This window comes from Kogia breviceps, chromosome 4, assembly GCF_026419965.1.
Source record: "Kogia breviceps isolate mKogBre1 chromosome 4, mKogBre1 haplotype 1, whole genome shotgun sequence".
NCBI classification, from domain to species: domain Eukaryota; kingdom Metazoa; phylum Chordata; class Mammalia; order Artiodactyla; family Physeteridae; genus Kogia; species Kogia breviceps.
Window position 1 is genome coordinate 110,442,840 of NC_081313.1, and position 16,373 is coordinate 110,459,212.

Sequence of the window (16,373 nt, forward strand, 5' to 3'; positions counted from 1 at the left end):
AGGGATGAGAGCTGGCAATGTGTCAGCAGATGTTTTTAGTTCTGAACTTGCAGAAATGGGCGTTTGAAAGGTAAAGAAGCTACGGCATAGCTATGTACAATGGATTGGTGAAATTCTTAAGAACATGTTAAAATTGGTGAGTCAATTTACTAGCTGGAATTAGTAATTTAAAAACTGTGACTTGGTCTGGGTGTAAGAGAGAAAAATGTGTTAGGGGCTGTGACAACCTGAAGAGTAAATAATCCCAAGTAAAGACATTGAAAACCAAAATTTTAAGAATGTTGTGAAGGCCAGCTTGCAATCTCTGCTTCACTCTCACCTCTATACTGGCCAGCACACATTATGAACAGAAGCACTGGCTCATTTCTTATTTGATTAGAAACTATAATTCTTTACTATAGGAGACAGGAAGAGGCAGAGTGATCTTCAAGAGACTCTTGTGTCTGTAGCTTCATTGGGGCTTTAGGCTCATCTCTATTTTCCCTCATAGCTGACTCAACTAGCTATTTTTTGGCTTACTGAGATTTCCAATGCATTTTAGATGCTGATGTTCAAAAAACAACAACAACAACAAAAAAGAACCCTTTACAAACCTTATGTTTCCTTTTGCCTTTGTTGGAAACTTTTTCTGAGGCTTGTTTCTGAGCCTCTCTTGTGTGCTTTTCTGGAACATTTTTCTTTTCCCCCTTGGGTGTCTCTGTTTCTTTGTAAGGCTTTCCTGGTATTCTAGTCAAGAGATTCAGGTCAATCTTCACAATAAGTGGATACCTGTCATCAGGCTCACTGAGGGGTGAAAGAAGTTCCTTCTCTTCCATAGGAGAGAACATTCGTTGCCGAAAAAAGCTATCTTCTTCCTCCACCGAGGAGGGCTTAACGGGAGTCCTATTACTCTCAGGGTACTTAGGAGTTTGTGAGGAAGGAGGAAGGCTCTCGCTTTCATCCGAATCTGAGGATGAGGTATCTGTTTCTATGATTTCCCTTGATTTCTGGGAAGATTTACTTGTTGACTTGTATTTCTTTTTCTCTGCTGAAGGTCGAGGGGAAGATTTGGACTCCTTTTTTATATTGGGTTTCCTTGAGCCTTTGGTAGCTGCTTTGTGTCTGCTGGAGGGCATGCTGGTAGCCATGTCTACAGGGGTTTCACTCTCTATCTTCAGGCCTCCGCGGGGCTCTTCAGCAGCTGCCTTCTCAGTCTTTTTGGGTTGTTTTTTGCCTACAGTTCTCCTCTGTGCTGTGCTGTCACTCTGTGCAGGAGACTTCTGCCTCCCACGCCCACTCTCTGATCCCTTTTGGACAGTTTTGGAGTCTCGTCCAGGAGTAGCAGAACTTGTTTCTTTAGGACCACCTGGATCAGTATAGCTATTCCCTGTGCCCTGTTCTCGGCCTTCCTTTTTATAGCCTTGAGATGATGGGATATTACTGTCCACAGAAGAAGCTGGTGACACTTTATGTGGGTTCACTTTATTCAGCCAATTATCAAGTTGCCATTTGTTTGTGGGTGGTGGTTCAGGCTGAAAAACAGAGAAAGAAGTATGCTTTTTCAGTACTGAAACTTTCTCCTTCCTTTAAAATCTCAAGGAAGAGGGAAAAACATAACACCTAATGCCACAAAGGCATTTGTTTTTCATTGTTCTGACTGAACCAAAGCAAAAGGCTAAAAATACTGACTAATAGCTTTAACCACTTGAATGAGAAGGTACGCTTAATGTTATATATAGCCTTTAATTACTGAATATCCCTGTCAGGAATCCAAATGACCATACAGTACATTTAATTCCAGAAAGTAAACAAATGATGTAGGTACCATAGAGATTTTTAACAACATTTTATCAACCTACAGTGAAATTATGCTATTTAAGACTTTTTTTTCACCATAACTAAATAACATTACCAGGTTGAAACAAAAATAAAACCCCAAGTAAATAAATCCAATATTTTAGTGACCTGAAATATGACTGCAAATAGTCCCTAATCTAGACCAAATATGTTCACATAACAAGGACACTGAAGTATCTAAATTTCCTCCAAGATACACAGTTCAGTTTCTTTTTGTCAAAATATGTAATCTTCTTTTCTTCATTTTTATATTTGAAACTAGTCTTAACTGGCCATCACCAGGGGCCTTCAGAGGGCCTATGGAAGGCACCCCCTTGCCCCCCTCTCACCTCAGGAGATGCACTCTGGGATGGCTCATTTGCCTCACTGTCACTGGAACTACTTTCACTCTCTGAGTCAGATCCAGAGCTGCTTTCAGATCCACTGTGGCTGCTAGAATCATCCCTGGAGTTATCTGCCCCTTCACTATTATGGTGTGAAGGTTCAGAGTTACTAAAAGAGATAAAACATATAAATGACCAAAAGTTTTTTTTTTAGAGAGACAACAGGTAAGCATTCAAATCTGACAATGAACTTTATTTAAAATGTTTACTATTTGTTAAGCTCTTACAATTCTATGAATCTAGAACTTCATTATAAATGAAATAAATACTTCCTTAAAAAATATCTGAAATGCAGCTCAGCCATTAGTACTTACCTTTAAAAAACTGTTTTACTGTGGTATAAATTACACACCATAAAATTCACCCATTTTAAATATACAATCCAATGATTTTTAGTTAATTTACAGAGTTGTAAAACCACCATCACAATCGATAATATTTACTTTATAAAGTCAATTACACTATCACTATACTGTTATCAGATTGACCCTTCCACTCTAAATAAAACAAGAAATAAAAGGATGCCTACCTTCCAGGTGTACTCCTTGGCATTGTCTTATCACAATCCTAAAATTAAAACATGGGAGGAAATCTGTGAATGAATAAATAGTACTCTATCTGCTTGATGTGAACAATATCTGAAATCTTAATAGAAAAACTGGCTTCTCTAATGTATGCATTAATGGTCACTTAACACTTATAAAAATACTGTTTTTACCTAAAGAATAATTGCCAGGATAAGATTAAAAGCTGTGTTAATAGTTCTTGTCAACAATCTCATGCTTCACGAGTATATTCTGATATATGATAAGTAATAAGAAAAAGCCAGTTTTTTTAAATAAGAAAAAAATGGAGGTTTAAAGACAAAGCGGAGAACTATAACATTCTAGTGTCAGACAGCAGGAAGGAACTTATTTTAAATAACTGAATCATAAATGTATTATTCAATTATAACTCTTATAAAATACAATGAAAACACTGTATGAAACTGGCAAAATTATATAGCAGTAGACACACCTGTTCCCCATCACTGTCTTCACTGCTGCTTAGTTTTAAGTCATCTTTTAACATACTAAAAGGAAAAGGCAGAAAGGATTATTATTTTTGGAACTTCATCATGGCATACCAGAGTATTAAATATCTATCAATAATTCTAGGAATAATCACTGTGGTAGCCAAAGATTTACTTGAAAAATAAAGAAAACAAAAAGTAAGTCTTACTCTATCTGGTTTGGTGCACATCTAGAGTAAAAAATTAAGAAAGGTGGAATTTAACAGTTTTGGAAGCTCACTTTTCCATAAGTACAATATTCATCTTTCTTTTCTAATTAAACAAAAGCTACCTTCCACAAACTCTTATACTCACTTCTCTTATCTCTAGCTTTTCTCTAATTGCATACACACAAACTCTTTCATTATTATAACAAATGACCATACAATATAACTCCTAAAAGGAAGGAAGAGAGAATGAAAGCATCACCAATTCTCCTTCACTGTCCCCAATGTTTCATGAAGAGATATGTACACTTGGGTGATTGTGAAAACCAGAACACACAGTCAAAGTTCTAGTTCATAAACGCCTTGCTATGAAAGATGACTGATCCTTGCAGATGTAACAATTTTGGGTGAGAACCTTGGTTATACAAGAGAAATAACCATGTATAAATTAAAAATAAACTCCAGTCTCCAAATCTTCCTTGATCAAAAACACACAAATAAATACTATAAGTTGATAGTTTCTGGAATTAGCTTTTGAAAGTAAAATTACAGATTTAAATTTTCCTTAAGGCCATAAAATCAAAATTAAAAACTGAGTAATGAACCACAAAACACTCCTTGCCTTTTTACAAGAAAGGAAAAATTAATACAAAGCTTAGGGAGAACTACAACTAGAAAATGTTTAATTTCTCATTACCATTAGCTCCATTTACCTTTCTTCTTAAAATTTCACGACAGTCTCCAATCAGTGGAAAGGAAATCTTCTTTCACTCCAACAACTACTTATACTCTCCCCTCAAAGCTTAACCTGAGTTTCTAAATCTGATCCCAAATTCAGAGTTATCACATAAAAGATCACCTTGAAACAAAGTAACCACATGATTACAGAATTACGAAAAGTGTTCTAAGGATGACCAATTAAGTAGGACAGAGAAAAAGAGTTTTTTCTTTTGGACAAGGGCTTAGCGCATCTTTATGACTGATTTCCTATAAAGAAATGTACTTACTCTGAATTCTCTCAGCCCTTACGCTTTAATAATGGCAGCTCAATGAACCTGTTTACACATGTGAATATGTCAAAGCTTTCACCAGACCGCTCAAGGTCCTTCATGCTTTTGTTCTGTCAGCAACCAAAGTGATATGCACATACATGGTAAGCTCCCATCAATTTTCTGCTCAAGAATAAATATGATACATAGGAATTTACATAATTTGAATTCTTCAACAGTGAGGCTAATCTTCTTGCATTCATTTATTTTCATTCTCAGCTCCCACTATGTTTAGCTGAAGAGGCTGAGGGTATCAGTATAGACTGTGGTTATGCTATAAAGCTAGCACTGTGGCCAGTTTCTTTAGAATTTTGTTTTAATCATTGGGTTAACTTGTGGTCTCAGGAATTCAGTAGTTAGTTCATTCTTTAAGCTTGGAATTTATTATCATCCAATATACCACCCTATCATATTTTGATTTACTGGGCTGGCCAAAAAGTTCATTCAGGTTTTTCGTAAGATGTTATGGAAAAACCTGAATGAACTTTATGGCCGACCCAATAATTCCTGGGTCTACCTACAAAATAAAAGTAGGAAAACTTAGACAGTATGAACTATGTTGCTTTAATATTCTACACTTACTGGTCAAATGGAGGGCTTACTAAGAAGAATCCTATATTTTCTCATGTTTTTTTAAAAATTAAAAACAAACTATCAACACACACAAACACACACACACTTCTGAAAGATGAGAAAAAAGTGTAATCGCAGAGCAGGGGTAGGCAAACTATGGTCCACAAGCGAAATCTAGACCTATTTTGTTTTTTGGGGTTTTTGTTTGTTTGTTTGTTTGTTTTTTGCGGTACGCAGGCCTCTCACTGTTGTGGCCTCTCCCGCTGCGGAGCCTCCGGACGCGCAGGCCCAGCGGCCATGGCTCACGGGTCCAGCCGCTCCGCGGCATGTGGGATCTTCCCGGACCGGGGCACGAACCCGTATCCCCTGCATCAGCAGGCAGACTCTCAACCACTGCACCACCAGGGAAGCCCTAGACCTATTTTGTTAAAGAAAGTTTTATTGGAACACAGCCACACCCATAGTCTATGGCTGCTTTCATGCTACAACTGCAGAACTGAGTAGTTGAGACAGAAACCATTTGGCCCCTGAAGCCTAAACTATTTCACTATCTGGCCCTTTACATAAAAGTTTGCCTACCCCTGCCTTAAAAGATTAAGTACATATTTCTAAGTGTTGTTCTAAATATCGATACCACACAGTTAGACTTTTAGCAAAAAAAGACAAACATTAAACTTACTAAGCAATAAACTTACGATTTAGACTGGTGCCCATTGGAAGTTTTAGAAGAAGGATTATATCTTTCTGGAACAAAAAGGAATGCAGAAATCAGCAACTATAGTATAGCTATTTATATTTTAAAATATCAATATAACCTCAAATAAATATAAATCAAAAAATTGGGATAAAATTCTTCATCCATCAAGTTGGTAACACCTTAAAATGCGATAATATGAAACAGTGGTGGAAACAGGCATGTTCATATGTTATTGGTAGGGCTATAAACTCATACAATCTTTCTGGAGGGCAATCTGATAATATTATCTTACCAATACTGTAAATGTACATATCCACTGACCTAGCAATTATGAGGAAAGGAATTTACCTTACAGGTATATCTAGAGGAATACATAAACACACAGAGACACACAGACACACACACACAGTTTATTACAGTATGGTTTGCAACAGCAAAAACTGGAAACCAATGTCCATCTACAGGGGACTAGATAAACAAATTATGATACTTTCAACAATATAACACAATTTTGTTTTTAAAAATAATGAACTAGAGCTTTATACTGATATAAAAACAGTTCTAAAATAAATTAAGTGAAAAATACAGGTAATAAAGAGTAGTTGCAGCTTATGAGCCCAGTTGCCAATAGGGAGCTTTGGAGAGAGAGAACGGGGGAAGGGGAGAAGTAAGGATGAGACATTCTTAAAAGATTTTAAGAGAAAATGTAAACTTTCTGGCCTACAGCTAGCTATTTAGTGTATATCAACAATGTTGGGTCCTTTTTTTCCTGTAACTGCAGCTTTAAGGCAGAACGAAGAAACAGATACATAAAAAGTTTGTTAACCTTAAAATGGATATTCTTCTAGTTTTGTCTCTGCTTTAAGATCACTAAAGACAACTAAGGATTAAAATGCTCCACATATTAATCTCCCAAAATAGCTTATTACGAGTAAGTCTATCTGAAAAGTTATTGCTCTTGGCAAAAGAACATTTGTTTTGTTGGAGAGCTATATGGTGAAGCCCAGACATTTGCAAGGTTCCTGACCTTACCACTACCAATTCACACAGCCATCAACTCTTTGAATCACACTTGAATTCCCCAAAGCTATCTTCCCCTCAAGTTCTTTTGAGTGGCCAAGAGAGTGGAGGTGGAGGGGGGTTGTGTAGCAGACAGCAGACTTTCTTCCCAGCCAAAAACACCCAGGAAGAATAGATAAATATAGATACAGGAAGAGAAGAGCCATGGTAAGCTACAATGACCCCTTCTTGCCTGGAGTTTTACCATAATAGAACCCAGTATCTTAATGAAGGAGATGGAAAGACAGAAGTACGGCTCTTAGAGTTAAGAGGTGCCCATCAAATTGAATTCATAAACTCTGAACTATTAGTTCAAATACTTAGTAAAAACAGTTAATTCTGATCTCCAATAATCTTTAATGCTTCATCTTTCAAGCCAAGATTCAGTTCAATCCATTACTGATCATCAGATCATAAATATTGGGATAAGGGACTTCCTTGGTGGTCCAGTGATTAAGATTCCATGCTCCCACTTCAGGGGATGCCAGTTCAATCCCTGGTCGGGGAACTAAGATCCTACATGCCATGCAGTGTGGCCAAAAAAATTGTTTTAATTGGGATAAGACATACAAAAGAATTATTAAAGAAATACATGATGTGACCATGAGAAATGAATGCGCAACAAACAGCTTAATTTGAAAACCAAGAGGAAAAGAAATACTCACTTTGTTCTCCAGGGCCAAAATTGGACTGCTGAGACTCCTAAGAAAACGGGACATAAAATTATATAGTGACATTAAGAGAAAAAGGTTCATTAGAGAAAAATGCTTCAAATTAAACTATTCAATTCCAGCTAATTCAATGAAAGATCCTGTTGAGTTCCTAAGAATGCATAAAAGAAAAAAACACCAAAAGAATTTAATGATTCCATCTGATCAGCCTCAGCAATTTTGTGGTCAATAACAGTTTCCCAGAGATTAATACAAAAAGCATCAAGCTATGTAAGTCTTTCTTTATCATTCATTTCTATTCAGCAGCATCCATGGTACTCATATCCTAAATTTAATTCTTGGTCTTAAGAAAATGTTACTTTTAAAAAAGCAATACTAATAACTGTATACTAGAGTGAAAATAGCTGTACAAACTATATAGACTCAAAATATACCACTTTTATGAACTAGCAACTCCTACTATGTTACTCCCATGTCATTTTACTTCCTCTCCCTGCTCCCAATATCTTACAATTAGCAAAATGAGGAAGAAGAGATTTTCCATACTCGTTTTATATACTTCTTTGTAAGCCCTATACTAGCACAATGTCTGGCATTCAGAAAGCATCCATAAAAAGAAAGCCAAAAAGAAAAGAAAAGAAAACCAAAATGTCACTGTCCTTGAAAGAAACATGACTTACCAAACTCAACTTTCAAGATCAGAACAGCTGTTTCACAAGTGCAAATTGTGCATTTTTCTCAGTTAAGTCTGTGGTACACAATGTAGTACTAAGATTACACAAACATCCCTAACATCTGTAACAGCTTACTTAAAAATAAGCACAATCTTCCTTTAATGACAGAATTATCTGTGAAAGAGAAATCCAAACAATATCTAAGCTAAAATATAGTTTTGGTGTTAAAAAAACCTGTAAACCTACATCAGTTGTCAACTGATTTTCAACAAGGGTGTGAAGACCATCCAACAGGGAAAGAATTCTCTTTTCAACAAAAGGTTCTGGGACAAGTGAACAGCCATATGCAAAAGAATGAAGTCGGATGCTTACCACAGACAATATTAAAAAAATTAACTTGAAATGGATCAAAGACCTAAATGTAAGAGATAAGAGATAAAACTACAAATCTCTTAGAAGAAAATGTAGTGCCCAAATCTTAATGACCTTGGATTTGGCAAAGAGTTCTTACATGACACCAAAAGCACAAGACACAAGAGAAACAAACAGGTAAATTGGATTTCATCAATATTAAGAACTTTTGTGCTTCAAAGGACACCATCAAGAAAGTGAAAAGACACTACCATAAAATAATAATAATAATGCCAATAAAAACAAAATATTCTAAGAAAAAAAGTGAAAAGATAACACACAAATTGGGAGAAAATATTTGCAAATCATATATCTGATAAGAGACTGGTATCTACAATATATAAAGAGCTCTTACAACTCAATGATAAAAGTCAAGTAAACCAATGAAAAAGTGGGCAAAGGATCTGACTATACGTTTCTCCAAGAAAGATATACAAATGGCCAGAAAGCACATGAAAAGATGTTCAACATCATTTGTCACTGGGGGGCAATACAAATCAAACCCACAATGAGATAACCACTTCACACTTACTAGGATGACTAGAATCAAAAAGACAGATAATCACAAGTGTTGACAAGAATGTGAAGAAATTGAAAGCCTAATGGGAAATACAAAATGGTGCGGCTAGCTGCTTTGGAAAACATTCAGTTCCTCAGATGATTAAACATAGAGTTACCATATGACCCAGCAATTCTGCCCCCAGGTGTATAACCGAGTGAAACAAAAACATACGTCCACACAAAAACTTGCGTACAAAGGTTTACAGAAGTATTATTCATAGTAGCCAAAAGCTCAAAACAACCCAAATGTCCATCAGCTGATGAATTCAGAAACAAAATGATATACATCTATACAATGGAATATTATTTGGCCATAAAAAAGAACGAAGAAACTGATACATGCTACAACTTGGAAGAACCTTGAACATTATGCCAAGTGAAAGAATCCAGTTGCAAAAGACCATATATGATATGATTCCATTTACATGAAATATCTAGAAAAGGGAAATCTATAAAGAGAACAGATTAGTGGTTGGGTAGCACTGGGAGGGGAACAGAGGGGAAAAGGTTGATAGCTAAACAGTAGGGAGTTTCCTTTTGAGGTGATAATGTCCTAAAAAATATTTATTTGTTTGTTTGTTTAGTTTTGGCTGTGCCATGTGGCTTGTGGGATCTTAGTTCCCTGACCAGGGATTGAACCCAGGCCCTCGGCAGTGAAAGCGCAGAGTCCTAACCACTGGACCACCACGAATTTCCCAAAATGTTCTAAAATTGACAGTTGTAATGGTTGCATATGTCTATAAATATACTCAAAACCATTTAATTGTACACTCTGAATGGATAATTTGCATGGTATGTGAATTATATCTCAATAAAGCCATTCTGAAAAACTCTTTAAATATAGCAGTGGCCAAGAGGTCACTCCTGTGAATCTTATTAAAAATGAAAAGAATTCTCCACCCTCCTTGAAAGGCTAACTGTCTTATACTCATTTACCTAGTAAATGGCCTAAAAGTTTAACAGCCCAAGCTCTTAAGTAATCTCTGACTCCGTCCCCTCACCTCTGACAATAGTCAGTCAGCCAGTTACCAATGCGATTGGATTCTGTCTCCAGACCATCTACTACATGCAACACCTTCTCCTCTCCATCTACACTGCAAAGACTTTAGGTCCTCACCTTTCTTCATCTACAATGGCCATCTAATGGATTTTCCTGGCTCTAGTCTCTCTCTCCCTCACTCACCTATAGCCTCTAGCTGACCTTTCTAAAGCCCAAGTCCTACTATATGTCATCATTACTCCTATTTTTCACAGAGCCTCCAATGGCTCTTTGTTTTTCCTAGGGATGAAACCCAAACTCCTTGATAAAACATTCACTCACATATCTAAGTACTGGAAAAACAGAATTAAGCAAAAACTGACATGGGCCTTGTCCTCATGGAGCTTAATGTCAATGAATATCTTTGCAACCACTCATGCAAATCAAGGTAAAATAGCAATTGCGTTAAGTACAATGAAGGCCAAATGCTTACACAGCATTATAAAAGAGCTTACAATTATGTGTGTGTGTGCACATGAAACAGTGCACAGTGTATGCGCGCACGCACACACACACACACACACACACCCCTGATCGGGAAAATGAACAAAGGCTTCCCTGAGTAGGTACTGTTCAGTATGAAATTTGATGGTTATGTAGGAAGTAAACTGGGAAACGAAGGGAAAGGTTAAGTGTTTAGGGTAGAGAGAAAAGTATGTGTAAAGGCAAGAAAGAACAGGAGCACAGCTAGTATAAAGAACTTAAAGGCAGCCCACGGGAGGAAAAAGTACAGAAGGAAGAGGATTAAGAAATTAGACTCAGGACCAGAGAGGCTAGATCACATAGTTTATAGACTTTATAGACCAAATTAAAGATTTGTGTGTGTGTGCAATTTACTAAGCAGAAGAATTATACAAGCACATCTGCATATTGTGATGATTACCTTGGCTATTAAGTAGAGAACAGCTTTGAGAAATCTAGAATGGAAGTAAAGATATTTGTTAGGAGATAACTGCAGTGGTACAAATAGGAGATGACAACAGCTTAAACAAACTGGTCTCCACGCTTTTTTGATCATGTACCCCCCACCACTAAGAAATTTTTGCATTTGTATCTCCCAAATACGTATATTGTATGCGTTGTTATTTAACTAGTATATATTAGGCAAAACCAAAATATTGAAATTTTACAGGGCTCAGATAAAATATTCTAGAGTAATTTAAAAATTATATTTATCAATGACAACAACACTTTTCTTACACACAAAAAGAAATATATAGTGCTTCAAAGATCTGACACCAAAACTGGCTTGATATTTGGTTTCATTAGACATCACAAAGACACAACTATACAAATAGAAGTGCTATACTTACTAAATCATGATACCAAAATTTCAATCTTACACCTTAATTATGCAAAGGTTTCTACTGAAATTGAGCTAATAGATTTCCAATGTTCAATGATACAAAACAGGTTTTCAAGAAAATAAATTAAAAGGTTGTGGTTTAATATTTTTAGGAAATAGGTTCAAAACCCACTGAAGTTAGAAAATTCTGTTTCTAAGTCTTTAAAGTTTGCACATATGACAATCATCATAGTTTCTGTCAACAGTAAAATATACATAGTAATGACATTATTATTATTATTATTTTTTTTTTTTTTTTTTTTTTTGCAGTACGCGGGCCTCTCACTGTTGTGGCCTCTCCCGTTGCGGAGCACAGGCTCTGGATGCACAGGCTCAGCAGCCATGGCTCACGGGCCCAGCCGCTCCGCGGCATGTGGGATCTTCCCGGACTGGGGACTGAACCTGTGTCCCCTGCATCGGCAGGAGGACTCGCAACCGTTGCTCCACCAGGGAAGCCTGACATTATTTTTAAAATCTTGTTTTCCTAGCTTGAGGCAGTTACTTTTTCATTCATTAAGACATCACTTTTATTCTAAGAAGAGGGTTTAATTTATTATTATTATTTTAAATATGTTACGAAAAGATCTAATGTATTTGGGACTTGTGTGTGAAAGAGTGAGAGGAAAGGGGAGAGGGAAAAAGGAGTGAGGGAGGGAGGAAGGAGAGAAGAGGGAGGGAGGGAAAGGAAGGGAAGGAGGTGTCTAATTCATTTTTTTAGCTTGAATTATGCATTTATATAATTCAAGATAGAGAGGTACAGATACTACATTTATTTTTGATGTGATTATTTTCAAATACTAACATTGTAGTGGTTTGGGGGACTAGGTCAGAGCCAGATATTCTTCAGCATCATTATGGATCAAGCGCTGCCTTTCGAAGAATTGTTTTCTTTTTTTTTTTATAAGTGAGCTAACTTCTTATGTCATTAAACAAACAATCAGTGAACTTCTTCTGCATTAGTATAAAAGGTATTTGGGAGTGCCACACAGGTTCTCCATGAAGGAAGGAGGAGGAAAAATTATTTATACTTTAGGATTTAACTTCTGTTATATCTTTCTTTGAGTGGTACACACACACAAAAAAATTGCTTTTCAAGTATTTTATAAAAGAATCTAACAATATCATAAACTGATACTACCAGAAGCACCTGTACTTTCATCAATCTATATATAGCTAACTTTGTACACTGCATGATTTATTCTAATATTTGTTTCTTGAATCTTTAGCTTTGTTTTCTAAGCCTGTTTCAATAGTGTTTCCTAACAAAGGAATGCATTTTAGTATATTTTCTCTGTGTTCTCTCTGCGCTGGATTTCAGTCATTTTCATTGGAGTAAAAAGACTGAGTTTTTAAACAAAGGTTACAGAACACTGGGAGAAACATCAAAAGAAGTTTTTAATAAAATTTTATTAGGCCTGATTTATGTTTAAGGACTGAACTGAATATCACATAATTCAAAATATCACCAAGTAAAAATTATGATACTTTCAGTTTCATCAGTTACTATTCTCAAGGCACTTGCTATATACACTAAAAGCAAGGTTAATGATAAACATGCATGCTCAAACTACTATTGATAATCTGGACTTTTTATTTTTTTCTTTTTTCTGCTTATGGCATCTTTGTTTCTACTTTGTAGTGGCAGATGAAGAGCTCATAACAGGAGAAGGACAATCTCAACTCTCCCATTTTCTTGTTTGGTCAGAAATGCATTTTAGTGTTATTTTCATTCAGTAGTTTCACTGCAGGTATGTCTTTTAAGCCATTTGTGCATTAGTGAAGATTAGTTTAATTAAGACCAGTTAATATAATCTGTAAAACATCTTAACCAAGCACACTTAAAACTGCAATATGACACAGCTAGGAAGAACAAATGAATGAAAACAACTCTATCAATTTTCCATACTGAAAAGACCTAAACTTCTCTTGGGATACCTCACATACCAGACATAAAATGTGACCATCTGCCATTCAGATCAAGAGACAGCAAAATGTATGTATTTGATTTTTCTTTTAAAATTAAAAAGCAAATAAATTGGGATTTTTAGAACTAAAAAATAAGAATAAACTTTTCATCCCCCACCCCCAATTCTCCAATGCACACCACACTGGGGTATATGTTTTCCACTCTGGAGACCACTGACTTACCACAGCGGTAACAATAAAGACGGAGAAAAATGAATGAAACTGAAATGCATTAAAGGAATTAAAATCATTAGGACTTGGTGACAGTCTATGAGGTGTGATGAAGAGGAAAGTGACAAACATAACTCCTATAAGGTTTTCTAGCTTCACTAAGATATGGAACAGTAGAAGAGAACCATGCTTGTTTTTCTCTTTGCTTTTTGGTTGGGAGAATAATGACATCTCCTCATGTTTAACTGTGTATCCAATTAAACACTAACATGTAATTCTTTTTTCTTTCTTTTGTATTATTTCATTTCCACAACAAAATGTTTGACACACTGGCAGAACACATTTCTTCTTTTGTATTCTCTTATAGTACTCAACACAATGCCAGGAAAACTTACTTTTAATGGTAGAGGGAGAGATAGAAGAGAAAAATGAGCAACTGAAGAAACAAATCTGGATGAGAAGTGTATAGTGGGAGACAAGGAAGAAATAGGTTAAACAACATTCAATGTTCATGAGAAGCTCAATGAAGATAAAAAATGAAAAACATTAATTGGAGTTGCCAAAATGGACCCCTGGTGATCATAATGGTTTTGGTGAGACACTGAGAGTGAAAGCAAGATCAGCTTGGACTGAGGATTAAATGGAGGAAAGTATACAGACAGCAAATATGAACCACTATTTAATAAGATTAACTCTAAAGTGGACGAGTAGCTGGAGAACAACACAGAACAGACTGGATTTTTTTGTTGTTGTGTTGTTTTTAAATGGGACAGATAAAGAATGCTTAAGCAAATGATAGTGATTCACTAATAAACTAGCTCTCCAAATATGTACTTAAACTCAACTTCTCACCCATGACTGTGAACTGCTCTTTCAGATCTGTTAATGGGTAGGAAATCCGCTCTTTTGTGCTCCTCATCTTCCCATGTGCTTCTGGCACTCCTATACTTCCCGTTCTAATCCCGATTGTTGTCATCTTCTCTAGGATGCCATCTCCAAATTCCCTGAATATCAAAACTTTGTCCCTTCTCTGTCCGCTCATTAGACTTAGTCCATATGGTTAGTGCACAAGGAGAATAAATACCTATTAAAGCTTCATATAAAGCTTTAAGCTATATCATACATGAGGCTATATTCACTGAAAATTCAGAGCATGAGACAAGCTATAAAAGAGCAAAACCCTGTAAAAGCAACCCAACCAAAGCAATAATCATTAAGCAGCTAACTGAGCTGTTTCATAAATATCTAAACACAGTTACCTGAGTATATATACCCAAATTCAGTCAATAAACATTTACTGAATAGCTATAATGTGCCAGAACTATTCTACACATTGACACCATCTAAATGATTCAGTGCTGTATGTATAGCACCTAGAACACTGCCAGGGATTGTTCAGAACATACAGTGAATATGAGTAAAGGCAGTCAAAAGCTTTAGTTTGCTTGAAACTATCACTGGAAAATCTACCAACCTATCTCTAACTCACCCATTCACTCTGCTTTCCCTCCTGTGAAAAAGAATGACCTAATTGTGCTCTATTCTAAGGCCAATCTTCTCTACTTGGGCATGAATGTCAATCCCTCTTGTGGAGATTTCCTAAGGTTACCTTTTCTCTTTCCCATGTATCACTTGTTTTTCCTTTACAAAATCATTTTCATCAGCATATAAATACAATAAAATGTCCTCATCTTATAAAAAATACCCCCCTGATAATATCACCATACCCTTTTGGCACCACCACACTTCTCTGCTCCCTTTTACAGACAATGCCTCAAAAGAAAATCTCCATTTATATAATCATTGTCTCCAATACTTTTGAGCCCACTGCAATCATTCTTTTGCCCTCACCTTTCTAACTAAAAGTGTCACCAGGGCTTCCCTGGTGGCGCAGTGGTTGGGAGTCTGCCTGCCGATGCAGGGGACGTGGGTTCGTGCCCCGGTCTGGGAGGATCCCACGTGCCGCAGAGCGGCTGGGCCCGTGAGCCATGGCCGCTGAGCCTGCGCGTGCAGAGCCGTACCACAAAAAAAATAAAATAAAATAAAATAAAATAAAATAAAATAAAATAAAATAAAAGTGTCACCAATAAAGAATACACTGTCGGGGACTTGCTGGTGGTCCAGAGGTTAAAAATCTGCCTTCCACTGCAGAGGACACAGGTTTGATCCCAGGTTGGGGAACTAAGATCCCACATGCCGTGGAGCAACTAAGCCTGCATGCCACAACTACTGAGCCCTTGCGCTCTAGAGCCCGTGCGCCACAACTAGAGAGAAGCCTGTGTGCCACAACAAAGAGCCCACACACCACAATGAAAGATTCCACATGCTGCTACAAAGATCCCACGTGCCACAGCTTAGACCCAATGTAGCCAAATAAATAAATAAATAATTTTAAAAAAGGATACACTGCCAAATACCATATGATATCACTTGCATACGGAATCTAAAATATGACAAAAATGAACTTACCTATGAAATAGAAACAGACTCACAGACATAAAGAACAGCCTTGTGGTTGCCAAGGAGGAGGGGGTGGGAGAGGGATGGATTGGGAGTTTGGGATTAGCAGATGCAAACTATTATATACAGAATGGATAAACAACAAGGTCCTACTGTACAGCACAGGGAACTATATTCAATATCCCATGATAAACCACAATGGAAAAGAATATGAAAAAGAATGTATATGTATGTATAACTGAATCACTGCTATACAGCAGA

The 16,373-nt window shown here is 36.6% G+C and overlaps 1 protein-coding gene across 7 annotated transcripts in view; it reads right to left on the minus strand.

Moving 5' to 3' along the window:
• The window catches only part of AFF4 (ALF transcription elongation factor 4), a 105,481-nt gene that overhangs the window by 29,588 nt on the left and 59,520 nt on the right, over positions 1-16,373 (minus strand). For all 7 annotated transcript variants that reach the window (XM_059059904.2, XM_059059906.2, XM_067031618.1 and 4 more), the window contains 6 exons: positions 7,481-7,517; positions 5,755-5,803; positions 3,237-3,291; positions 2,749-2,786; positions 2,166-2,328; positions 594-1,511 (listed from right to left, as the gene is read on the minus strand). In XM_059059904.2, coding sequence (XP_058915887.1) covers positions 594-1,511; positions 2,166-2,328; positions 2,749-2,786; positions 3,237-3,291; positions 5,755-5,803; positions 7,481-7,517 — 1,260 coding nt within the window. The remainder of the gene's footprint in view (positions 1-593; positions 1,512-2,165; positions 2,329-2,748; positions 2,787-3,236; positions 3,292-5,754; positions 5,804-7,480; positions 7,518-16,373) is intronic.